This window comes from Panthera pardus, unplaced genomic scaffold (genome assembly GCF_024362965.1).
Source record: "Panthera pardus isolate Hobbes unplaced genomic scaffold, ASM2436296v1 HiC_scaffold_13, whole genome shotgun sequence".
NCBI classification, from domain to species: Eukaryota; Metazoa; Chordata; class Mammalia; order Carnivora; family Felidae; genus Panthera; species Panthera pardus.
In genome coordinates, this window is record NW_026526688.1 from 76,591,461 (window position 1) to 76,611,416 (window position 19,956).

The 19,956-nt window shown below is 35.7% G+C and overlaps 1 protein-coding gene across 6 annotated transcripts in view; it reads left to right on the forward strand.

The window, feature by feature from the left end:
• The window catches only part of LRBA (LPS responsive beige-like anchor protein), a 781,419-nt gene that overhangs the window by 181,202 nt on the left and 580,261 nt on the right, over positions 1-19,956 (forward strand). For all 6 annotated transcript variants that reach the window (XM_019441290.2, XM_019441289.2, XM_019441291.2 and 3 more), the window contains exon 23: positions 18,185-19,240. In XM_019441290.2, coding sequence (XP_019296835.1) covers positions 18,185-19,240 — 1,056 coding nt within the window. The remainder of the gene's footprint in view (positions 1-18,184; positions 19,241-19,956) is intronic.

A 19,956-nucleotide genomic window follows, 5' to 3' on the forward strand; every position in this document is an offset into this window, starting at 1 on the left:
AATCATTTTTCTTTTTGTGGGGAGAAAGCTATTTAATTATTAAAGGTAATCATTAAGGAACAGTACAGTAAAATACATAGAAATAACCAGGTAAACTCTGTAACAAGCAATGACAAGGGGACTGACTCTACAAAATACTACAACATACCAAATGTCATAAATTTTCAAAATGTATTATTGACACATGAAGAGATAGGCTGACCTGGGAAATACAAAGTCCAAAAATACATGAAATTTTATAAAGACTTTAGCATATTATAAATGATGCATCTCCAGTCAGCAGGGAAAAATGGACTCTTTAATAAATGGTATTTGTATAATAGAAGTTTCATCTAAGGGGAAAAAAAGTTGGATCCCCAGGTAATTTAAAATATGGATTAATTAACTGGTAGGGAGAGAAACCATAAATAGGTTCTAGAAGAAAATCCAGAGCAGTATTCTTTAACCTTAGATTGTCTAATAATTTTCTAACTGTAATTTAGAATCTAGAACCATTAAAGAGGAAAGACTAATAGTTTTTTACTACATTAAAACAAACAAAAACTTTGTGATCAAAAAACAACACTACAAGCAAAGTCAAAAGGCATATGACATACTGGAAAAACAATTTAGAACCAGTGCAAAGGTAACATTGCTAACATATAAAGTCTTCCTAGGGGTGCCTGGGTGGCTCAGTTGCTTAGGGGACCGACTTTGTGAGTTCAAGCCCTGTGTGGGGCTCTGTGCTGACAGCTCAGAGCCTGGAGCCTACTTCAGATTCTGTGTCTCCCCCTGTCTTACCCTTCCCCTGCTCACGCTCTGTGTCTGTCTCTAAGTAATAACTAAACATTAAAAAAAAAGGTTCTAGTCTTCCTAGAAGAAGATAGCAAAAGAAAGCCCAATAGAAAAATGGACAGAAGACATCAAACAAGCCGTAGAAAACTAACTTCAAAAGTTACTTTAGCTATATAAAAAAATTAAAACTATCCTGAAATAGTTCACCAAGGTATATTACATGACAAAAGAAATTGTGGAGCAGTTTGTACTTTGGATGTTAATAAAACAAGTGGGAAAGTGAGAATTTATGTCTGTATATGCATGAGACTACCCTGGGAAGGTACATAAGAAATAACTGGTCGCCTGATTGTTGGGAATTGTGCCAGTGAGGACAGTGGTAGGAGAGAAACTTAAACTACATAGTGTTTTATATTTGAATCATGTGAATTTTAGGGGAGGAAAATCTTTTTCTTGACCCTTTTAGAGTCCCAGCTGGGCCTGAAAATTAAACTGATAAATAGAGATTAACAGAAGAAAAGCATATACATTTACTTAATATGTTTTACAGTACATGGGAGCCTTTATTAGAAAGTGAAAGACCCAAAGAAAGGGTTAAGCCTGAGTTTTTTTTTTTTTTTTCTTAAATGTTTACTTACTTTTGAGAGAGCATGAGCGAGCAGGGGAGGGATAGAGAGAGAGAGAGGAACAGAGGATCCAAAGTAGGCTCTGCGCTGACAGCAGAGAGCCTGATGCGGGGCTTGAACTCACTAACCATGAGATTATGAGCAGAGCCCAAGTAGGGTGCTTAACCGACTGAGCCACTGAGGTACCCCAAGCCTGAGTGTTTTTATACTAGGTTTGATGAAGAGTGGAAAGTCATGGGAAAACACGATAGGACAGAGGGTATGAGCTAAGGGTAGTAAACTGGGGGAAAATTAGCGAGGCCTATTCATTTGGAGTTTTTTTTTTTTTTGGCATCCATGTATCTTCTGAGATAAGGAAGCTCCTTTCCTCTGGGTTATAGGGAGGGCACCTCTCACATGAGAGGCTCCGGAGAGCAGGAGGGGATCAGAGAGTTCTTCTAGAACCTGGTGTTTCTATAATCTACTTCAGATGAGAATGGAGAGGTCAGAGAGTTCTTCCTGCACCTGCTTTTTCTCAAATTCCTTCATCTTAAAATATTCAGTATGACAACATGCCATATTTTGTGGTAGTGCGTTAACCTTATCAAAATATACTACCTATTCAAACAATACTTTTAAGTTTTTTATGTGATGAATATATAGTGCAAATCATGTTATAGGACTTGTTTTCCTCACAGGATTGTTTCCCTTTGTTATTAAACTTAAAAAAATTTTTTTATAACTAATTCTCTTAAGTAGTAGCCTAGCCTTATGCTTGATACCCTTCCAGTAAGGTTGTAATAAGGAAGCTTTAGGAACTTAGATTTGAACCAGAGTATTTAGATTTGTAATCAAGATGCTTTGCATACAATAGAGCAGTAAAAATTTATAACCTTAAAATAAGATTGATAAGCTTATGAATATTAATAACTTGACTTTATTGTATCTGTTATCTTTGCAACATTGTTGTTGCAAGCTGTGGGACTGAGCCTGTGTAAAAGGTCTCCTGTTGTGTGGTAGTGATCATTTTGAGACATGCTGATTGATATCCCATATAGGGAGATTCAGCTGTGTTTATAGATATCTTATTTATCAACTATGAAATGTTGGTAACCTAAGAATTAGAAGTTAACATGTAATACTCAGCTGATATTTCCATAGGAAAAAAACACATGAAAAAGATGCATTTGCTTAGTAAAGAAGGTTGGTTGCTAAACTTAGCCTAACATTCAAAAGGCTGAATTTTTATCGGTTAAAGTCTTTTAAACATATGGATTAATAATGTTAATCTCTTGATATATTGTTGTATCAATCTTTTATCTCCTAATTAGTAAATTTGAGTGACAATTAAGTTGAAAGTAATGGCAAAATAAATGTTGTAGTTATTAGCTCATGAGAATCTTTAGTAGTTTAGAGAAGTGCTTTCCAAACATTACAAACAGCTATAGATTAGCTGTCAAATGATTGTGAAGATTAATGACTAGTGCTTTAGCTGGGTAATTTAGAACAATATCCGGTAATTAATTAGGAATTATCAGTCACAAATACCTTTAGGAAAAACGGTATCAAAAAAGATAACAACACTGATAATTGCTCAATTGCCATTTAGCTTTTAGAGTATTGGAGTAAATAAAGAGAAATTTCAAAATCAAGTTCAGAATTTTGAAAGCTTTTCTAATATTTATATTTACAGAAGAAAGAGTTAACAAGTTGGTTTGCTTAGGAAATACAAAACACTATTTACAACAGATTTGACTGCAAATCAGTATAATACAGAGAAAAGATATTCCCTGTGGCACATTCAGGTTGTACTTTATGAAAATGTACATTGCTTTGAATTAAAATGTGTATTACATAAGCCATATTTTGTTCTTGGAATTTTAACATTAAATGAATGATAGTCTTTAACCTGTCTTTTTAAATGGGCAGTTGAAAGTTTGTCTGCTGGTTATGAATGTAGATAGAATATGACGAAGAAATATACTTCACCTTTAGAATGAAAAGTCTAATCAAATGGTTGAAAGAAAGTATGCTGATAGTCATGAAAAGTTGTAACTTCAGTGAATACTAGCAGCAGCATCATGAAAACATATCTGTACAAGATAATTTGTGATAGCAAAAATAAGTATCTTCTGTTGGCTCTGAAGAAGGCAATGGAAATGTAGGAGGAATTCCTTAAATTGATGATAACCAGTAGAGAAGTTCACTTCTATGTAACTAACTACACCAGTTCCCCCTTATCCGGGGGGAATATGTTCCAAGACTCCCCACTTAATGCCTGAAACTGTGCATAGTACTGAAGCCTGTGTATGCTGTGTTTTTTCCTATACATACATATCTGTGATAAACTTTTATTTATAAATTAAGACATTAACAACAGTAACTACTTATGAAGTAGAACAAGTATAATATACTGTAATAAAAGTTATGTGAATGTGGTCTATCTCAAAATATTTTACTGTATTTTACTCGTCATTCTTCTTGTGATGTGAGATGATAAAATGCCTGTGTGATGAGAGGAGGTGAGGTGTATGATGTAGGTTTTGTGATGTAGCATTAGGGCTACTGTTGACCTTCTGACAGTATGTCAGAAAGAGGATCATCTGCTTCAGGTGATCCTGGATCATTGAGCGATGTTGATGGTGGGATGTCAGGAGCACATGATGTCAGTGGTAAGGGATCCTTGGTAGTTGAAGGTTGTTTTTGCAAAAACCTTTTGAAAGAACATTGTAATGGGAATTTGTTGACTTTATTTTTAATTCATCAATGTTGCTGCAGAAGTTGTAATCCTTCAGTGATCATATGGGTGACTTTAATGCTCTGTTCCTTCTGAGGATCATATTCCATAATTTTGTCCTTCAATGTCTGTGCAACTTGAAATACTTAAGCAAATTTCTATAATGTCCACATTGCCAGTTCTGCTTCCATTTCTTCCTCCATAGATGATTCAACAAGTTTTTCCAATTCCTCATTTGTTAACATTTCTCAGTGGCTTTCAGTACGTTCTTCCACTACTTCATCAAGCATTTCAGCAAATCCTCTCCACTAATTTGTCTTGCTGAGTGAATGGTTTTCCTAACTTCTCCATTGATCCTGAGAAGACTTTCAAATCATTGCTGACTTCATAAGTTCTTCCAGCTGACATTTACAGTTTCTGGTTTTAATTCATCCATTGAAGTTTGATGAATGTTATTGCATCAGCAGTAAGGAATGATTTCCACCATTGCATTATGTCTAGATTAGGGTCTTCATCAGTTGCTGATTGAGTGTAATCAAATACTAGATGGGTGGAGGTGGCCTTGACAAATCAAATGATGTCCTGGTCAAAGGGCTGAAGCAATAAGGTCATATTTGGAGGTAAAAATACAACCTTGCCATTTTCATTTTCATACCAAAATTCAGGTTTCAGGATGGCCAGGTACATTGTATATAACGGGACTTTAAATTCTAACCCTTCCTCTTCCAATTATTTTTTCACTTCTGGGATGAAGCATTGATGGAACCATTTCACTAACAAGATGGTTGTCACCCATGCTTGCTTGCTTGCTTGCTTGCTTGCTTGCTTTTTTGAATGTTTATTTTTGACAGAGAGAGACAGAGTGCAAGTGGGGGAGGGGCAGAGAGAGAGGGAGACACAGGATCCGAAGCAGGCTCCAGGCTCTGAGCTGTCAGCACAGTCGGATGCAGGGCTCGAACTCACAAGCGATGAGATCATGAACTGAGCCAAATTGGAAGCCTAACCAACTAAGCCACCCAGGCGCCCCTGAAAAAGTAAAAAAAAAAAAAATTGTTATCTAGTTTTGATTTTTAAAAGTTTATTTATTTATTTATATTATTTTTTTAATTTTATTTTTTATTTTTTAAAATTTACATCCAAATTAGTTAGCATATAGTGCAACAATGATTTCGGGAGTAGATTCCTTAGTGCCCCTTACCCATTTAGCCCATCACCCCTCCTACAACCCCTCCAGTAACCCTCAGTTTGTTCTCCATATTTATGAGTCTCTTCTGTTTTATCCCCCTCCTTGTTTTTATATTATTTTGTTTCCCTTCCCTTATGTTCATCTGTTTTGTCTTTTAAAGTCCTCATATGAGTGAAGTCATAGGATTTTTGTCTTTCTCTGACTAATTTCACTTAGCATAATACCCTCCAGTTCCATCCAAGTAGTTGCCAATGGCAAGATTTCATTCTTTTTGATTGCTGAATAATACTCCATTGTATATATATACCACATCTTCTTTATCCATTCATCCATCTGATGGACATTTGGGCTCTTTCCATACTTTGGCTATTGTTGATAGTGCTACTTTAAACATGGGGGTGCATGTGTCCCTTCGAAACAGTACACCTGTATCCCATGGATAAATGCCTAGTAGTGCAATTGCTGGGTCGTAGGTTAGTTCTATTTTTGTTTTTTGAGGAACCTGCATACTGTTTCCAGAGTGGCTGCACCAGTTTGCATTCCCACCAACAAGGCAAAAGAGATCCTATTTCTCTGCATCCTCACCAACATCTGTTATTCCCTGAGTTGTTAATGTTAGCCATTCTGACAGGTGTAAGGTGGTATCTCATTGTGGTTTTGATTTGTATTTCCCTGATGGTGACTGATGTTGAGTATGTTTTCATGTGTTGGTAGGCCATCTGGATGTCTTCTTTGCTGAAGTGTCTCTTCATGTCTTTTGCTCTTTTCTTCACTGTATTCTTTGTTTTTTGGGTGTTGAGTTTGATAAGTTCTTTATAGATTTTAGATACTAACCCTTTATCTGATATGTCATTTGCAAACATCTTCTCCCATTCTGTTGGTTGCCTTTTAGTTTTGCTGATGGGTTTCCTTCACTGTGTAGAAGCTTTTTATTTTGATGAGGTCCCAGTAGTTCATTTTTGCTTTTGTTTCCCTTGCCTCTGGAGACGTGTTGAGTAAGAAGTTGCTGCGGCCAAGATCAAAGAGGTTTTTGCCTAAAGTTTATTTATTCTTGAGAGAGACAGAGACAGAGCGTGAACAGGGAGGGGCAGAGAGAGAAAGGGTGACACAGAGCCCAAAGCAGGCTCCAGGCTCCGGGCTTCGGCACAAAGCCCGATGCAAGGTTCAAACCCACACAAGCTGTGAGATCATGACTTGATCCAAAGTTGGATGCTCAACACTCAACCAGCTGAGTTACACAGGCACCCCAATTTATTTATTTGTTTATTCATTTATAAATGTTCAGTCACTTTATTTTTTTAATCTTTACACCCAGTGTGGGGCTTGAACTTGTGACCCCAACATCAAGAGTCACTTGCTCTGCCGACTGAGCTAGCCAGGCACCCTCATATCCTTTTCTTTGTAATTAATTTCCTTAACTCTGCCACAAATGTGGCAGCCACTACTTCATCAGGAGATACATCCTATCTAGTAATGTTTGTATTTTTCAGGACAAATCTGTTACTGAATTTGTGTAACCATCCCTTGCAGTAAATGGCTTGATGTCACTCTTTTCAGGTTATCTCTTGCTTAAAGTCTTAAAGTCTTTGTTGAGGCTCAGTGGTTTCTGGCACAACATGTTACTGTCAGTTGGAATAGGTTTACCATTCATGTCTTCTACCCACAAATTTCATGCCTTTCCCATCTTAACTAAGCACTTATCGCACACTCTTGCCATAATTTTGCAGTTTGAGGTGCAACAAATCCAATGTTGCAGCTTATTTGTTATTTGTATTTATTTTTAATTTTAATCACTAAAAGTTTGATTGTTTATCTACATTCTGACACCTCACACTTTGTTGATTTTCATGTTTTTCTGGGTGTTTGCAATGGTGCTTTCAGTCTCTATAACTTGATACTCTGGGGTAGTTAAACATTCATGATTGTTTTCACTTGATGCCTCTCTTGTTTTTTATGTTTGATTGATTCAAACTTATATTCACATATCTGTGATCATCTTGACATATTATGATTAGTTTTTTTGGGTATTCATTTGTCTTGAATTATTGTTTATATTTAACGAGAATGGAAAACTCTTCTGTTTTTGGTAGCCCATCTTGTGAATGCCACTAACCTATAATATTGTAATAAATTTTGATTGAGAGAACATGACTTTGTTATATACGGCAATTTGCTAGATGCACATCTGTTTTAATGGCCTGATTGCTGTTAGATATTTTTATGCCTTGGTGACCAGCAAAGCAGTGGAAATAGCATACATTTAGAACAGTACACCAGTGACCATTTAAGCGAGTTATTTGGTGAGATTAGCCTTTGGGTCTGTTTCTAAACTTAGTGCCAAAGGCTTTCTCTTTTCCAGCTACTGGCCCTGAGAATGGGCTTTAGAAACTATCCTAACCTATTTGTGTCTATTTATCTTTGATTGTTCTTGCATGTTTACTACTTTTCTCCTCAGAACATACCCCTTTTATTTTCTATAAAGCTGATAACTCACATTAAAATTTTTTTCTGGCATTTTGTATATATAAAATTCTACAGTTTAAATTTATTTTTATTTTTTATATTTTTGAACTTAGTATCTTTTATGTGGGAGCTATAGATTTATTTATTTATTTATTTATTTATTTATTTATTTATAGATAAGTGTTGGTCTTGAAACCTCCATTTGTTGTTGTTTTTAAAGTTTTTATTTGTTTGTTTATGCATTTACTTATTTATTTAAATATGAAGTTTATTGTCAAATTGGTTTCCATACAACACCCAGTGCTCATCCCAACAGGTGTCCTCCTCAATACCCATCACCCATCCTCCTCTCCTTCCCACCCCCCATCAACTCTCAGTTCTCAGTTTTTAAGAGTCTTTTATGTTTTGGCTCCCTCCTTCTCTAACCTCTTTTTTTTTTTTTCCTTCCTCTCCCCCATGGTCTTCTGTTAAGTTTCTCAGGATCCACATAAGAGTGAAAACATATGGTATCTGTCTTTCTCTGTATGACTTATTTCACTTAGCATCACACTCTCCAGTTCCATCCAGGTTGCTACAATAGGCCATATTTCATTCTTTCTCATTGCCATGTAGTACTCCGTTGTGTATATAAACCACAATTTCTTTATCCATTCATCAGTTGATGGACATTTAGGCTCTTTCCATAATTTGGCTCTTGTTGAGAGTGCTGCTATAAACATTGGGGTACAAGTGCCAGTTAACATACAATGTAGTATTAGTTCCAGGGGTACAATCCAGTGACTCAGCACTTCCATACAACACCTGGTGCTCATTACAGCAAGTGCACTGCTTTATCCTCATCACCTATATAACCCATTCCCCACCCCCTTTCCCTCTGCTAACAGTTTGTTCTTTAAAGTTATGAGTTTGATTCTTGGTTTATCTGTCTGTCTCTTTTTTTACCCCCTTTGCTCATTTTTTTTTCTTAAATACCACATATGAGTGAAATCATACGGTATTTGTCTTTTTCTGACCGATTTATTTTGCATAGCATAATACTCTGGCTGCATCCATGTCATTGCAAATGACAAGATTTCATTGTTTTTAATGGCTGAGTAGTATTCTGTCATATATAAATACCACATCTTCTTTATCCATTCATCAGTCAATGGACATTTGGACTCTTTCCATAATTTAGTTGTTATAAATAATGCTGCAGTAAACATTGGAGTGCATGTATCCCTTTGAATTAGTATTTTTGTATCCTTTGGGTAAATACCTAGTAGTGCAGTTGCTGGATCATAGGGCAGTTCTATTCTTAACTATTTGAGGAGCCTCCATACTGTTTTCCAGGGTGGCTTTACCAGTTTGCATTCCCACCAAAAGTGTAATAGGGTTCCCCTTTCTCCTTATACTCACCACAACTGTTGTTTCTTGTGCTGTTAATTTTAGCCATTCTGATGGGTGTGAAGTGATATCTCATTGTAGTTTTGATATGTTATTTCCCTGATGATGAGATGTTGAGCATGTTTTCATGTGTCTTTGGGTCACCTGGCTATCTTCACTGGAAAGATATCTATTCTTGTCTTCTGCCCATGTTTTAAATTGGATAATACATTTTTTTGGTTGTTGAGTTTGTTAAGTTCTTTATAGATTTTGGATACTAACTTTTTATCAGATAATGTCATATGTGAGTATCTTCTCCCATTCTATAGGCTGCCTTTTAATTTTGTTGATTGTTTCCTTCATTGTGCAGAAGCTTTTTATTTTGATGAAGCTTTTTATTTGCCTTTATTTCCCTTGCCTCAGGAGGCATATCTAGAAAGAAGTTGCTAAGGCCATTGTCAAAGAATTTACTGCCTGTGTTCTCCTCAAGGATTTTTATGGTTTTAGGTCTCATATTTAGGTCTTTAGTCCATTTTTTAAAATTATTTTTTATTTTGGAGAGAAAGCACAAGTGGGGGAGTGGGAGAAAGGGAGAGAGAGAGAATCTTAAGTATGTTCCATGCTCAGCATGGAGCCTGACTTGGGGCTTGATCTTGTGATCCTGAGATCATGACCTGAGCTGAAATCAAGAGTCAGATGCTCAACTGATTGAGCCATCCAGGCTTCCCAGTCTTTTATCCATTTTGAATTTATTTTTGTGTTTGGTGTAAGAAAGTGGTCCAGTTTTATTCTTTTGCATGTTGCTCTCTAGTTTTTCCAACGCCATTTGTTGAAGAAACTGTCTTTTTCCCATTGGATATTCTTTCTTGTTTTGTCGAAGATTAATTGACCATATAGTTGTGGGGTTTTTCTGAGTTTTACATTCTATTCCATTCCAGTTTGTGTCTACATTCCAATTTGTGTCCAACTTGTGCTTTGTAATGTAATTTGATGCCTGGAATTGTAATGTCTCCAGTTTTGCTTTTCTTTTTTAAGATTGCTTTGGCTATTTGGGGTCTTTTGTGGTTCCATATAAGTTTTAGGTTGTTTGTTCTAGCTCTTGGTATTTTGCTGTTGGTATTTAAATTATTTTTAATGTTTATTTATTTTTGAGAGAGACAGAGCATGAGTGAGGGAGTTAAAAAGAGAGGGAGACACAGAATCTGAAGTAGGCTCCAGGCTCTGAGCTGTCAGCACAGAGCCTGATGTGGGGCTCAAACCCACGAACTGCTAGATCATGACCTTAGCTGAAGTTGGATGCTTAACTGACTGAGCCACCCAGGCACTCCACTTGTTGGTATTTTGCATAGAGATTGCATTAGATATATTGATTACTTTGGGTAGTATAGACATTTTAACAATGTTTGTTCTTCCACATCATGAGCATGGAATGTCTTCCCATTTTTTTGTGTGTTACTTTCAGTTTCTTTCATCAGTGTTTCGTGGTTTTCAGAGTACAGATCTTTTACCCCTGTGTTTAAGTTTATTCCTAGGTATCTTACTGTTTTTGGTGCAATTGCAAATGGGTTTGATTCCTTAATTTCTCTTTCTGCTGCTTCATTTTTGGTGTATAGGAATGCCACAGATTTCTGTATGTTGATTTTGTATCCTATGACTTTACTGAATTCATGTATCTGTTCTAGCAATTTTTTTGTGGAGTCCTTTGGGTTTTCTATATACAGTATCATGTCATCTGCAAATAGTGAAAGTTTGGCTTCTTCCTTGCTGATTTGGATGCCTTTTATTTCTTCCTGTTGTCTGGTTGCTGTGGGTAGGACTTCCAGTACTGTGTTAAGTAATAGTGGTGAGAATGGACATCCCTGTCTTATTCCTGACTGAAGGAAAAGCTTTCAGTTTTTCCCTGTTGAGTGTATTATATTAGCTGTGGGCTTTTCATATATGGCCTTTATCCGATGGCGTCAACAGGTGAATTCTACCAAACATTTAAAGTAGATTTAATACCTATTCTATTCTTTTCAAACTATTCTAAAATGTAGAAAATGAAGGAAAAAGTCTAAATTCATTTTGTGAGGCCAGCATTACTCTGATACCAAAACCAGATGAAGACTGCACTAAAAAAGAGAACTACAGGCCAATATCCCTGGTGAATGTGGATGCAAAAATTCTTCATAAAATACTAGCCAACTGAATTCAGCAGTACATTAACAAGATCGTTCACCACTATCAAATGGTATTTTATTTCTGGGTTGTGAGGGTGGTTAAGTATTATTAAATCAGTCAACATGCTACACCACATTAATAAAAGAAAAGGTAAGAACCGTGTGATCCTTTCAACAGATGCAGTAAAAGCATTTGGCAAAATAGAACATCCATTCATGATTAAAAAAAACCCAACAAAATAGATTTAGAGAGAATGCACCTGAAAGTATTTTGAATTTAAATACAAGCAATTTTTTTGAGGGGTCTGCATTCATCTTAATCTTTATTCTCATAGACTTTTAGAAGGATATTGCATTTATAGCACTTTTAGAAGGTATTTCAGTGATTCTGTTCAATGTTGGGTAAAAATGTTGTAGTTTACAGTTACTATTAACAAGAAATTACAAAGAATAGCCTTTAAAATCTCTATGGTTTCTGTGGTTTTGTGTGTGTGTGTGTGTGTGTGTGTGTGTGTGTGTGTGAAGCATAATCAAACATAATATTGCTTTATTTTAAAAAAATAAAAAAGGAAGGTATATGCTTAATGATTTTGGAAAATAGCTCATAACTAGATGAACAGAAACTAAGTATATGTTGATTTAAGCTGACTTAGAGAAAACAAAGCTTTTGGATTAAACTGGAAAGTTGAACACTAACATCTAATTTTACTTCATATTGAAACCCTACTAAAAATGCCGTGAAAGGGTTTTGAAAAATATGTAAGTCCACAGGATGGAGAGAATAGGAATAGAGTGAAAAGCAGTAAAATTTAGAGTCTAGCGATCAGATCTATAGGTGTATTAACTTAGATTGGGAAAAGTAAATCATGAACTTAGCGTGGGAAAAGCTAAGAGCTAACTTTATTTTCACTAAAGAACCCTCAGGATTCTTAGGAACTGGAAGCCTATCTGTATATGAAACTGAGAATTGGGGGTTGGGTGTGCTAGAAGCAAAAAACATTGAATAAGATTGTTTGAGTAGCAATTTGGTACCTCGTTATTCTCCCTTCCTCCGTGCTATTAAAACACTATCCCAGTCTATTCTTACAGAATCTAGAGAGGGCAATACAGAGGGCCACTGGTCTTTGTTTATATTAGCAAAATGGAGGGGGTGGGGAGATTAAGAGACTGTGTGCAACTGAATGTTGGGTGCAAAGGCAACACTTCCACCATTGTGCTTTTCGTGTTTGGCTCCTAAAATGTAGGCAACCAGACCATAACCCTGCAAGCAGAACATTGGAAGATGCTTCTTTGGGTTGTCGTTGTACCCTTCTTTGGGTTGTCTGAATCAAACTGTGCCCAGATCATGATATAGTAAAGGTAAAAGTAGATTACCCACTGTAGTGAGAGCTTTTTAACCCCTGGACCCTTTGTCATTCCTTTTGCCAATCCTGAGGAGAAAACCAAGTTATATCAGAGTTTTAAGAAAAGCATCTAACATGGGAGATAGAAACAAAGCAGACCAATAGAGGCAACTCAAGGAAAACAGAGATAATACAAAGAGAAGAAACAAAACAGAAGAAAAATAGCTATTAACATCCTCAGAGAGATAAGAGTAACTATAAACTATGAAACTAGAATATAATGCTTTTCTATAAGAAAAATAAACAGCAGTCACCAAAATGGTATTGGGCCATTTTAAGTACTTTACATATAGAACTCATTTAATCTCTTAATAACTATGTTAATAACCTTATTAGTATATTGTTCGGGAAATAATTAAAAATAAAAGCTCCTGTTAGCACAAAATACCCTGTTTTCAAAGTGTGGAAAGGAGTGAAATAATCAGTAAGCATTAAGCCAGACTGTAATGCACATCTCAGGCTATCCACTGAAGAGATTTCAAAGACAAAAAAAGCATTTCACCATTTTATATGGCCAGACAGATACAATCCATTACATACATGTAGCTGTTTTCATCCAAAAGAGAAAATCTTGTATATGTTGGCCAAGCTGGAGGTTACATTTTGGAACTAAATACTTAGACTTAAACTCCCATAGAGACAGGAAGCAGGGCATCATCATTCTTGATGTTCATGTTTCAAAGAGATGACTTGAACACCCCCAGGAAAGATATCCCGGGATGCAGAAATAGCACAAAGACTTATTACCTTTTCACAAGATTTATATACATCTCAAAATGCCAGAGAAAGTACAGTTGACCCTGGGTCAACATAGGTTTGAACTGAGCAGGTATACTCATATGTGGATTTTTTTGGATAAATATATACTTGAAATGTCTTTTCCCTAGACATTCTTCAACATTAAAACATTTTTTAATGTTTATTTTTGAGAGGGAGAGAGAGGGAGAGAGAGAGAGAGAGAGAGAGAGAGAGAGAGAGAGAGAGAGAGAGAGAGAGAAATGAAAACACAGAGCATGAGTGGGGGAGTGGCAGAGAGGGAGACACAGAATCCAAAGCAGGCTCCAGGCTCTGAGCTGCAGGAACTGTGAGATCATGACCTGAGCCGAAGTTGGACCCTGAGCCGAGTGAACCACCCAGGAACCCCAATTCTTAAAATTTTCTTTTCTCCAGCTTATTTTATTATAGGGATACATATAATACATACAACATACAGAATGTATGCTAATAGACTGTTTATGTTATCAGTAAGTCTTCTAGTCAGCAGTAGGCTGTCAGTAAGTTTTTGTGGATTCAAGTTTTACTTGATTAAAAAAAGTTTTTTTTAAGTGTTTATTTTTGAGAGAGAGAGCACAGCCAGGGGAGGGGCAGAGAGAGAGGGAGGCACAGAATCCAAAGTAGGCTTCAGGCTCTGAACTGTCAGCACAGAGCTTGACACAGGGCTCAAACTCACTATCTGCAAGATCATGACCTGAGCCGAAGTTAGATGCTTACCCGACTGAGCCACCCAGGCGCCCCAAGTTTTGCTTGAGTTTTGACTGCATGTGAGGTTCGGGGGGATTTGGCACCCCATCCCTTGTGTTGTTCAAGGGTTACTGTATTTTGAACTTCAGGCTTTCTACAGGAAGTGCTCAAGAGAGGAGAGGGAATTTTCTTTTTTAACACCAGGGAACATTTAAAATATAAATTTTTTAGGTTTGTGTTTCCCCTTGTACCACCCATTTTAATATGAGCAGTAAGAAGTCAAGTGACTAGCCCAGACTCATATAGGAGAAATGTAAAACATGTTTAAGGGTTAGTGGAGGAACTCTCCCAGACAGTAGAACCAAAAGACAAAGGGATTGAAAATAGAGATATGGTAAGAAAATTAGAGGAGTATTCAGTGCAGTGTCAAAAAATAGTAATCCTAGAAAGCAAGAATAGGTGAAAAAGGAGACAAAGGTATAAATTAATTGATTCAAGAAAATTTCCCAGAGCCAAGGATATTTGTTGCTTGATTGGAAGGACCCAGTGGGTGTTTAGCACAATGGATGAAAATAGATCTGTGCTGAAAATCATTGTGAAATTTGAAAGCACTAAGAGCAAGGATATTTTATATGATTTCACAGGGAACAAAATAGTTTATATAAAGGATAAAGAATCAGAGTAGGCTGAGACTTCGCAACAGAAGCACAGAAATAAGTGAAGAAATACCTTTCAAATTCTGGGGATTAATGCTATCCAACCTATGGTTTTATACTCTATTAATCAAGTATGGAGGTAAAATAAATGTTTTAAAGTCTCAAAAACTTAGTTTACATGTACTTATTTTTTGAGAAGGCGCCAGAGGATATACACACCAAAAGGAGAGCTTTAAACAAATATGTGGGACGTAGGAAAAAGGAGAGGCAACATGGAAGAGAGATGAGAGGGGATCTCTAAGACCATGGTTCAGGGAGATCCTGCAATGATAGCTATGTAGTAGACATATGACAGTCCTTCTAAACTGGAACGGTTTGACTTAGGAGACAGATATAGAGGGAAGCTATTGTCAATGAAATGCCATCTGCCATTATAAATTTTTTTTTTTTTTTTTTTTTTTTAACCTGAGAACAAATTACCTACATGTGATAGGCCCGTATTCCTCCTGCCTGGATCATTTGTACATTCATGCTTCTCTCCTCAAAAAAAGTGGTCTGCTTTGATTTACTTCTGAGAGTAGAGGTAGACCATGGTGAGAATTGGAAGATACAAAGTAGTATACTTCTTGTACGTTATTCATGCCAGATACCTACTACCTGGCCCACACTACCCCTTATAGATGCTCTAGTTCTTAACGCCTTGTATATTTCCTAATGGCCTTGCCAACAGACTTCCCAGAAATAGCCTTATATATCCTCTTATAGAAACTGAAGAGAAACTTCAGGAACTGTAGCTTGTCTTCTGATAGCCTTTATTTATTTATTTATTTATTTATTTATTTATTTATTTAGCAATATTGCCCTTTTATTTGATGGCTGGCTAAGATTATGCTATATTTAGCTTCTCAAACTAAACTTGATAAATATTTTTACTATATAGGTAGTAGAGCTGTTAACAAACAGGTAGGGAACAACAGAAATGTAAGAATGTTGATTTGCTCTTAATAGGGGTAGGGAGGTTGGGAGTACAGTTGAGGATGGGCACATAGAGGAATTGTGAGGTAGTAGTATTCCGTTTCCTGATGTGGATAGTAGGTGTATTGGGTTTAAAAAATTACTCTTTGATCTGTATGTATAAATTGTATGTATTTATGTTTATGGATATATTTTATAATAAAAAATTTAAAATCCTTAAATTGAGTAAAATGAAAGCAAATAATTATTGAAAACTAAACTTACTGTGTTTGAAATAAAGGATCTATTTTCAAAATCACTCTGAGGTTGGTGGTATGAAACTTGCCTTCTCTAGACAATAATAATTGTCATATCAGTGCAGAAATGATTTCCCTAAAGTCAGTTTTCCAAATAGACTAAATGATACCTTAAGAAATCGGATCATTAAAAACAACAACAACAACAACAACAAACCTATCTTGTCTTACTCAAAATTTTCTAGTGGCTCTCTCTCTGAATAAAATTCAAAATCATTAATACAGTCTATAGTTCTCTGTAACTATGATCTAGCCAGTGCCTTCCTCTGTGACCTTATCTATAGTTCTCTTTCTACTGTTTATTGTTCCTCCAACATACCACGATTATTTTGGCTACTAGGGGCTTTGCATTTGTTTTTCCTTCTGCCTGAAATTGTTTTCCTTTTCATATTCATATAACTTTCTGTCTCACTTTATTCTGATCTCTGTTCAATATAATATCCTTAGAGACCTTCCCCAGTTACTCTACTACATCATCCCACCTAGACTTTTATTTTCTTTTTTTTTCGCCTTCAAATCTCTCACTATTAACTGACATTATCTTATATTTTTGTGTATTTATTTTCAATCTCCTTCATTAGACTGTAAGCCTCATGAAGGCAAGGACATTGTGTTCATCACACAGTGCCTGGCATGCTTTGGGTGTTCAGTAAATTTTGCTGACTGGATAATGAGAAGTTGGTCAATTAAAATAAGTTAGTTCAGGGCACATGGCTTACTCAGTTGGTAGAGCATGTGACTCTTAATCTCAGGGTTGTGAGTTCAAGTCCTACGTTGGGTGTGGACCTATTTAAAACAAAACAAAACATTTAAAAAAAATGGTTATAAAATAAATTGATATTTTGTTAATGTTACTGTGCCATTTTATTTGGAATATATGCATTACATTTTGAAATATTCAGAAAAATTCCCCCAGTATTTATAATTTGTGAAATGTTTATTTTCCAAACATTTTTATTTTTAGCTGTATCCTATTAAGGCATGAGCATACTGTATATATTATGAGTGAAGGTTAGTAAATAGCTATTGAAAAAATGTGTGCATTGTGCATTACTTAAACATTTGTTTGCCTTTTACCCATATGTATACATACCTATGATTCAAAAATGCCTATGGGTCTTTGTGCACAAAAATCATCTTTTCCTGTCATCTACTACCATCCTCCCATACTAGGGCTCAATAAAGGTTTGTTGACTAAAGGTTCAGTTTGCTGTATATATTATAATAATGTAGGTTACAGGAACAAACAGTTCTAACATTGGTAAACTATAATTATGTCTGTACTTTCTGCTTGTATTATACTTCTTTCTGAGGGGTGTTTCCTGTTCTAACACCAGTGGCAACCAGATAATGGTGGCTATAATAATCTTTGGTAAGAAAATTATTGAGGTAAAAGTGTGCAGGGCCAGGCATGATAAGAGTTGATGTTCATAGTGCCTGATACTAGTCACTCACATGCAAGTGGCGTTGGGTGGATGGATAGATGGATGGATGGATGGATAACCTGGAACTTGCAGGCTATTTTGACCAGTTTAGACTTTGAAAATTATGGTTGAGCTTTGGGGAAGGATTGGATTTTTTTCTCATTGCTGAATTTGTATTAGTTTAGTAAGAAAAAGTTTTACTAACTCAATAAATATATGGAGAGCTGCTATAATAGTGGGCATAATTAATTGATATTTTTAATCTATGTTGAGGATAAGTCACGTGGAAATGGATTTTCATTGCAGTTAAAACAATGTATTATCTAGTGTACAAAGCCCTTCACAACGCTATATACTTAGATCCTGGTACAGTTTATAGAGGTCAGTGGAATAGTATATTCTTTTCATATATATGTTTAAGAATAGGCTAAGTAAGGATGTTATTGTGGTTTAAAGCCATGCTACCTATCATCATTAAGTATAGCTCTCATTTTTTTTGACTATTTAAATTTTTGTGATTGACTTTTTGTTTATTTTATAAGATAAGGATATTCTAGGAAAATTATTGCATATTATATAAAACCATTTATTTGGAAAATAGTTAAATTTTTAATTTTATGTACTGTATGTTCTGTTTTTCTTTCTTTTTTGCATATTTTGACTGGATGTTTTTCATCTAGGTCACTTTTGAAATACACAAAGAAAATCTTGCCAATATATTCAGGGAACACCAGGGAAAGGTTGATGAAGAAATTGGGCAATGTTCAAGTCCAGTTGAAGCAGTCTCTGTCATTAGCAGGGATGTTAATGTTTCAGTAGCATCCCAGCAATCAGATATGAAGGATTGTCCTGTGTCTACTCATATCCCCAGAAATAGTGATGAAAAGTCAAGTATTGAGAAGACAGTTTCAGTAAACTCTACATCCAGCGTTGGACTGCAAACTCCTAACACATCTAATGAAGAAAGGAAAACTGGTCAAGAAAATCAGGAGTTACTGGATGAAGTCCCTTTAGAAGAAACACTGATAAATGAAACAATTCATATAGATGATTTAGAAGTATCTTCTGATATAATAGGTGAGACTGTTTCCTCTAATTCTTTTAAAAGAGCTGGCAAAGGTATAATAACTGTTAGTGAAGTAACTGCTTCTGTAAGTTCTCCTTCAGAAGAGGATGCTTCAGAGGTGCCAGAATTATTGGAGAAATCTATAGTAGAGGAAGATGATGATGATTATGTAGAACTGAAGGTAGAAAGTAGTCCTACTGAGGAAGCCAGTCTACGCACAGAACTCCAAGAAGATAGTTTGTCTCCAGCTGCCTCTGAAGCCAGTGAAAGACTGGACATGTTTAGTAATGACAACAAATTAATATTTCAAGAGGAAGAATCTGTAAATAAGAAGCAAACGGACAGCGAAACTCAAGATTCCAAAGACTCTGGAATCTTGACTATGACAGCATCAGGGTCTCCGGCTACCTCACCAGATGCTACTGTTTCCCAGACACCTGTACAATCAGATATTGGTGCAATGCTAGAGGAAGGGAAGAAAACAAGTAACTCTGATAGAGAAACCAAATTACTTAGTGATTCTCCTGGTAATATCTTTGAGTCTCCTACTACTTCTGAGCAGAGGATTGCTAAATTGGACGTTTCCAGTGTTGCTACAGATACTGAGAGATTGGAGTTGAAGGCCAATACAAACATGGAAGCATCTCACCCCCATCAACCTGTGCTTGAGGTGATTATATATACTGTATTCTTGAAGTGTATTTACATTGAAATAAGATAGAGCAAGTGTATATACTTACATTTTATTTTATTTTGGAGTTGATTCATATCCTATTTGCAATTATATAAATGCAATGAATGTAAAGATTATATTTGTTTTCTTTAGCACAAGGTTTTAGTGTGAATTGATTAAATGGCAGCTTTTATTATTATTTTTACCGCAAGATCACCAGAAGTTACTACTTTCTACTTTCAAGTTTTAGGATTGTAATAATTTTAGTTTAGAAAGCAAATATTGGAAATACTTGTCTTTACCTTTATTTGATAACATAATCGTAGTTATTAGCACATTAATTTTTCTGACAAAAATCTAGGGCTGTTGTCCTGCAGAACCACCTACTAGTGTATAATTTTATATATGAAGCATGTAGTTTAAAATTGTTCCACGAGGTTTGTTTATTTTGTAAGAGTGGAGGAACCTTTCTGAGATCAAGAGGCACAGCTTTCTCCTTTACTAGTGTCTCAGAATAATTCATGAGACAGTGGTTGATTCCATGTTATAATTTTTCATGCTGTTTAGCTCTTAACTCCCTCTTTCCTATTTTGTTGGGTGTTCTTAATTTTGTTATCTTTATGTTTGTTTGTTTGTTTTTAATTTTAACCAATTTATAATCCAGATACTGCCTTTCTTTCCTCCTCATATTCAAATCTAAGAACTTCTTGATT